This window comes from Egretta garzetta, unplaced genomic scaffold (assembly GCF_000687185.1).
Source record: "Egretta garzetta isolate BGI_Z169 unplaced genomic scaffold, ASM68718v1 scaffold492, whole genome shotgun sequence".
In the NCBI taxonomy this organism is placed as follows: Eukaryota; Metazoa; Chordata; class Aves; order Pelecaniformes; family Ardeidae; genus Egretta; species Egretta garzetta.
Window position 1 is genome coordinate 1,031,641 of NW_009258784.1, and position 7,438 is coordinate 1,039,078.

General features: G+C 42.8%; 1 protein-coding gene across 1 annotated transcript in view; it reads right to left on the minus strand.

Annotated features, from left to right (window-relative positions):
* The window catches only part of TRPC6 (transient receptor potential cation channel subfamily C member 6), a 39,227-nt gene extending 32,932 nt beyond the window's left edge, over window positions 1-6,295 (minus strand). The window contains 2 exon segments of the mRNA XM_009649468.1: window positions 5,533-6,010; window positions 6,012-6,295. Coding sequence (XP_009647763.1) covers window positions 5,533-6,010; window positions 6,012-6,211 — 678 coding nt within the window. The 5' untranslated portion in view covers window positions 6,212-6,295.
* Window positions 6,296-7,438: the final 1,143 nt, after the last annotated feature.

Sequence of the window (7,438 nt, forward strand, 5' to 3'; positions counted from 1 at the left end):
ACAGCAAACGAGCTTTGGGGAAATCAGGTGGTGCCCAGCATCACCGCCTCTGCCCCGGCCGCACCGCCGCACAGGACGGTTGTGACACAGCAGCGTCAGCTGAAGACAACACACATCCCTGCTCCAGTTCACAGTTTGCTGTCTTGAGATGCATTTCTTTGTGAAGAATTTATCCTTTCAGGGAAAGTTATGGAGGACAGATGGGATGATAATGTCTTAAACTGCTATGGGAAGATTTGTCAGGGTCTGAATGCAAGGAAGATAGCTCTAGCTGGGGAACTTTGTTTCTAAGAAATCAAGAGTGTTAACTTGCAGAGACTACTGCATGGGCTGCCTGCTGCCCCTTGTCTCCTTGGTCCACCTAAACGTGTAGTGACAGCAAAAATTATTCATCTGCTCTTCTTGCCGTCTCAGTGTCTCTCTGTCACACAGGCACAGAAGCTTCTCCCTTCCTCCCTCCCCGAGTCTCACATGTCTCTTACCATTAATGATGTGAGCCAAGGGAACATGGTAATTTGTTTGGCTTAACTTATTTTTGAAAATGGCCGAAGGCAAATGGATAATTCCACAAGCTCTCCTTTACTGCAAATTTTAAACTTAATGAATTAAAAAAGCAGTCCTGGGAGACTTGAGAAGATAGTTAGCAATTAAATTACAATTGGAGGCTCTAAAAAGAATCAGCCCTTAATTCTGCAATAAAGCAAAATGTGTGCTTTATTTTATGCATGTGACAATGTTGGTTCAGGGCTCCTCAGCAGTTTAGGAAAAAACCAATTTTGCCAAATTTTGCCACACCAAGGACAAGGGGGCAGCACGGGCTGCTCCCACCCTGCAAAAGGAAGGTGATGATTTGGGGTGAGCGCTGTGGGGGATCAAGGGGGAACCAGGGGAGCAAGATGCTGGTGGCAGAGGAGTGACAGGAGGGGTGGGGGTGACAGCGGCTGCTGCTGAGAGGGGTCACCTGCCCTTCGTGGTGGAGGCAGCCACAGACTGTCTTGGCATCCCAGCTAAGGGAGCAAGCAGGCCACGGTCACTCTGAAAACCTCAGCTAAGCACGATTTGCCTTACCTCTGACCATGTAAGCAGGAGAGCATGGCCAGGAGAGCAGGTGAGCACCACCAACAGCCGTTTCTCCCAGAAGCAAGGGGCCTTCTCCACTCCAGCCTCCTGTGACCACCCACAGGCTCCTGCTGTCCCCCAGACTGTGCCCGGAGAGCAAGCAGGCCACGGTCACTCTGAAAACCTCAGCTAAGCACGATTTGCCTTACCTCTGACCATGTAAGCAGGAGAGCATGGCCAGGAGAGCAGGTGAGCACCACCAACAGCCGTTTCTCCCAGAAGCAAGGGGCCTTCTCCACTCCAGCCTCCTGTGACCACCCACAGGCTCCTGCTGTCCCCCAGACTGTGCCCGGAATGAAAATGCTGTCAGGACGCAGGCTGACACTGAACCCCGCAGGTGAGATGGAGCAGTGCTCCAGACCACGTCCTGGCCCTGCTCAGTGAACTGTAGAGGCCAAGACCAGAAACAAGGGTACTGCTATACAAGGATTTAGGATTTCGCAGTGCTTCATGAACCTAAGTGGGACCTAAACATTGGATTTAGGCATCTTAGTAGTTAGATCAACACATTACTCCCCTTACAAAGGTGACTCTTACTTTTTTGGTGCCTCAATTATTCTTCTCTAAAAGGTGATGTTAACTTTTCTCTAAGAGAGCTGACAATACCTGTAACGAAGACTGGGACCTGATTTCTGTAATGGGGGGTTGTATAAATAAAAACATACAGAAAATCAGACTTTGAGATGATAAACTGAATTTTGCTTTTCATCAGATCTTATTAGGGGTATTAATTTACAGCAAACAGTAACATACCCAACTTTATTTTAAAAATACATTTTTCCACTCCATCCCATTAAACAATAAAACACTGTGTTGCCATTATAGCTGCAGTGGACTTTGTGCTAGATGCAAATCTTACGCATTTTGAATAGCACTGAGCCACAGCTGTCCCTCTCAAAACTCCAGGCCACGTGTCTGCAGGACAACATTTGTCAGACATCATCTACATATTTATGGACATAATAGAGACATTAGCTCTAGGGTGGGCAAACAATTTTGATGACAGAAAATAAAAGTGCAATCCCCCAAAATAAAAATATTCTACATAGCATCAAACCTTGTAAAGCTGCATACTTAGCCATGTCATAAGAAGCTAAATTAAATGGTGTTCAGAAAATCCTGAAGATCTCAGAATTACTCAGGAAGCCTGAATTAGCTGTTTGCTTGGTACAGAAATATTCCTACACTGTGCTTGACACACATCTGTCCAGTCAGTCTTCCTTCAGAAGCCATCTTCTACTTTTTTCTGGTTTTACTCCTAATAAAGAACGATCCTCCAAAACATTTGTAAAAACAATACCTGCAACCAGATGTAACAGACATGTAATGCTAGATACCACCGCTAGAGGATTGAAGCAAAGAAATACATTTATTCCAGAGAATAGCAGTTTCCACTAATTATGGCATTTCCTGTTTTATGTGAATAACAGTTTCATGGTCAGTGTTATCTCTAACCTTAACTGATTGTATAGGACAAGAGAGAGAAGTAATTTATAAGACAGTCATGAAGCAGCTAGCATCAACCCTTCCTATTGCCTCCGAAGAAGACCTGGGAATTGTCTGTGCCACCGGTTGCTGTAGGCAACCACTAGGAAGCTCCCTTGCAACATTACCTCATGAGCACTATAGAACAGGTGAATTTTAAAACAGTGTACTACTATAAAGTTCGATTTTCATTTATAAAAGGTTTTAAATACTCTAAGTGGCTCAGGTAAACCCCAGGTGAAGCTAAAGATTTGCCATGTCCAGTTAATTTATGCATTAAAAATATACTTGTTTTGATTACACTAACACGTGTAAAACATTTTTATGAAACCCACATTTTTATGCAGGGACTACACTATCTGGGTAAGTGTAGAAAACTCCTGAAATAAAGTAAGGGCAACAATTTTTAGATAAATTGCTGCAAACAGGGACATGAGCTTGCAGGAGCACAAACAAGATCAGACTCAGTAAAGATGACAGCGTCCATTTCCTGCCGCTTGTACACAACAACCTTTGTACTGCCGGCACTGAACCTAAGCCACGGATTTCTCCGTCAAGCCTGCCTAGATATTGTAAATGTTATCACTTACCAATAGTGTAAATGTTAACTCTCATCAATGCACATATAAATGTACTCCCTCATCTTCAATATTTATCCAGAACCATCAAGATTTGAATACCTACTAAAACATTCCCAAAAGACCTTATGCTGCCAGCCGCCTGCTCCTGGTGAAACCTTAAATTAAGGAAGAGTTAAATTTCCATCTTGCCTTGTGCTCCTGCTCCTCATTGTTCCTGTACACCTTCACTCTACTCTAGAGAGCATGTACGTCCCCAGCAGAGCTTGGCCGATTAACACCCAGCAATATGGAGCTGCTCTGTCCCTTGTCTAGCCTCCTGTTTCTGCTGAGGGACAGTACCTCAAAATCTCTATTGCAATTCCTTACACACCACCACCCTAGAAGTAAAGCTCTAGTTTTAGAAGGTGACTGAGGCAAAAGAGGAACTAGAAATCCCCGAAGTCACTCAGAGATAAGCCAGGTCACACCGAGGAAGGCCCTCCTCACGGCGCTTCAGGGAAGGCTGCAGAAGCGTGCTTTCTGAACCAGCCCACCTTTTCTCACCCATGTGCTCCATTCCCTGCCCTGGTGGCACCAGGGACAAATACTGCATTCCCAGTTCATCTCGCCAGTTGTGTGCCGCAGCATACATTTGAAGGACACTTCTTGCTGACAGTTCCAGATGATGACTTTATTTATCTTTATAATAATCTTAGCTTGTGTCGCTCCAACTGTGGTGAACGGAGCTATACAGTCCCCACAAATCAGACATGCTATTTATCTCAACATAGCTGTGAACTTAACAGGCTGCATTTATGGTGTATGAAAAATGTTTTTCTGTTCTGTTCTAAATTTACTCCCCTTTAAGTTAATCAAGTCCTTTTGTTCACATCTTCAGCAGCTGCTAAAGAGAAAGAAACAAGAGTATGTTTAAATGCTCTTCTCTGAACTGTACATGAAAGCACTGGATGAAATTTCAGTCCACTGAGGTCCTCAGGATTTCTGCCAGGGACTTCATGAGGCAGACTTTCATCCTCTGCTTTAAGCTGAAATCCTCTTCCCAGAATTTGGTCTTACTGACATAAAATAAAAATTCTCCTCTGCTCCTATTCCAGCTGTTTACCTGCTGCTTTTAAGAACCCCTTGCACGTTCCCCCTCCAAGAAATATTTCAGCTTCTTACAACAGATTGGTGCTGCAAAGGTACACCCACGAGAATGAGTCAGGAGTAATTAATTCTGAATTGAAGCATCTCAGCTCAGGTTGGCTGAGCAGAGACAGGTTCACAGCCTTGAGATCGGTGCCACTGCTAAGGAGATTAACATTAAATATTGGTCATAGCAACTTCAAACTCTTCCTAACACAATGTTGGAAATTATTCTCTTACTGCTTTGGAGAGGGTTTGATCTCCTGCTGGTGAAGTCTAGATATCTTGCTCTCTCACAGCAGTATCATATACAGCATCTGCTTTCAACAGGGTCCCATAAGGTCAACCCAGTCCAAGTGATTTTAGCTAACCTAACTCATAATTAACATTGCCTATGTTTGCAGAAGGCCTGACTTTGCATTTACTGAGTGTAAAAAGCTTGAATCCTTATTGTCTTAACACAAATAAACTGTGGTAAATATTTTTGTAGATCATGCATCACTGCATCTACATAATAAAAAAAAAAACCAAACCCAAACCCAAAGAACATTGAATCCCTGGGTCTCAACTTCTTTCTTTTTTTTTTTTTTTTCAAAATCATGCATTTTTGTAACATTAAAAGTTCTACATAAAACTGAAAAAATCTTTAACTTCACAGAGTTCACATATAATTAGGCACAAATAAGTAAAAAAGAGGAAGAAGTTAGTAGAAACACCAGAGATAAGCAACACATTAAATAAGGACAAGAATTACATCATTTAGAGTGCTTTTAGTAATTAACTGTAAAACATTGTGAGAAGTGAGAAAGCTTTCAGTCCAACTACAAGAAAATAATGAGAATGTATGAGGGTTTAGTAGAACCATGCAATTTGGCTTGCATAAGTGACGAAACTGTCCCACTTCAGACTCCTCTTCTGCCTGTCCTAAGCCAGCTTCACCCATCGGTTTGAAGGGACTCCCTTACCATTCTGCCTGCTAGGAAGTGGAAAATTAGTTCACTGGCACCTTCTACATAAGCAGCTTGAATTACAATCAGCACAGAGCAGTAAGACATTTCTGAAGACTTAAATCTCCCATTCATTAAACACTATACATTTTCCCACATTATCCTGCTTATTTGCGAAGATGCTGCTGATCTCTTACTGTTCAAGGAATGGGAACAAGACCTTTGATTGAACTTTGCAATTCTGTTTCTGTCACAATTGGTATCCCTCTACTCACCTTAAACTCTTTTTCAATGTTGGCAAGCACGGCCAACTCATTGCTGAGCTCTAAGGCAGTCATTACAGGGTCCTCACTGGACAAAGACAGATAAGCAGGGCTGGCCAGACCTTTGTAGGCATTGATTCTGGACCTAGAATGGCTGAAAGAGTCATGCTTTTGTTTCTGATTGCATTCACTGCACTTGCAGAAATAGTCATGTGGCCTATCAATTCGAGCCCCTTTTCTCAGCAGCGTGTGGACAATCTCATACTCATGGCAGTGAGCGGCCAGAATGATGGGTGTAACATCATGGGAAAAACGTGTGCCATCTTCATCGTATGCATAGAAGTCATCATGCTGGAGCTCCGACTGGCTGGGACTCAACGCAAGCCTCTTGCCTTCAGCAAATGCGGGATGGTTTAAGATGGCTTCCACTATCCGAACATAACCTTTGCTAATAGCCAAAAGCAAGGCATCCCCAACCCGAAAAAAAAATCAGCAGGAGTTCTGTGATCTCCAGGTGCTCATTGGCAACTGCCAGCTGCAAGGCATTCTGCCCCATATAGTCCACACAGTTCACATTGAGTGAGGGGCATTCTTCCAGCATTTTGCGAATCACTGGAATATTTCCATATTCTGCTGCATCCAAAAAGCGCTCCTCCTCAAGAGAAAGGCTTGTTGAGTGGTCATTAAACATATATGCTGGCCCGCGACTGGCCTGCCTCCTCCCCTTCTCCCGGAGAATGGTCTGCCGTCGTAGCGCTACTCTATTCTCGTTGCCTCGGCTGTGTGGAAATAGAGAAATTATTAGTTCTGTTGTATGCAAGGGCATAACCATTTTAAATAATAATAAATACATTTTATTCATTTATCTGCTGCATAATTTTAATGCAGCAGGGAGACCAGAAACCCTGACTTTGATGCACTTTGTAACCACTGTCGCTACACAGCCCTGGAATCAGTAGCCAGCTACAGTTTATGTCAACAAGAAGAAAAAGCCCTAGTCAATCATAATTTAAGACTACACTTTTTCCCCTATTTCATCCTCCACAGTTTTTGCACAATTTTTCGTGAAGCTGGATTGTGAATCATGTTACATAAGTAAAATAACATTTTTAAAGGTAAGGTTCTTTCTCAGGTTTTCTTTCTCTCTTTTCCCAGCACTCTTCTATCCAAACTTATCATCATCATTTCATATCCCAGACATCGCCCTCATATGTATGGTTACTTCATGAAAAAAGTGCTTCCTATTTTAATCCAGAAAAGAAGAAAGTATTATAACATTTTTACATGCCAAGATTTCACTTTCTGATTACAAAAATATTTTCAACACAAAACATTCACCTAAGTTTGAGAATTGCTTCAAGAGCGAAACTATGTTTTCTGTAGATGAACATACTACTTTGTGACACCTTTGCTAGATCTAACAGATATCTTCAAGGACTTCAGTGGGAAAACTGGATATCAAAAAAAAGAGCATCAGATCTCAAGTTCATTGTTTAAATATATATTTTAAATATGAGATGACATGGAGAATAGTGATGATTTGTGATGGCTGCCTCAGTCCAGAGACAGCCAGTATCAACAGCGCAACACAGTAAGAATAACAGTTAATGGTTGGACTTGATGATCTTAAAGGTCTTTTCCAACCTAAACGATTCTATGATTCCATAATAGCCCACATCTGCTCAGCTGGTAGGAGGAGTCTCAGTGACACCACATGAGCCTAGGTGCACCCTTCTGAAAGCCACCATCCCCTCAGGATGCCAGTCACCCAAAGCTCTTTACTTGGTCTACTTTGGTGCTAAGTCACAGCTCAGGGTGAAGACAAGTGATGCTATGAAAGGAGTCAGCAGTCGCGGGATGAGGGACGAGGGACTGCAGAGCACAGCAGGGCACAGAAACATGGAAACTCTCTAAATTT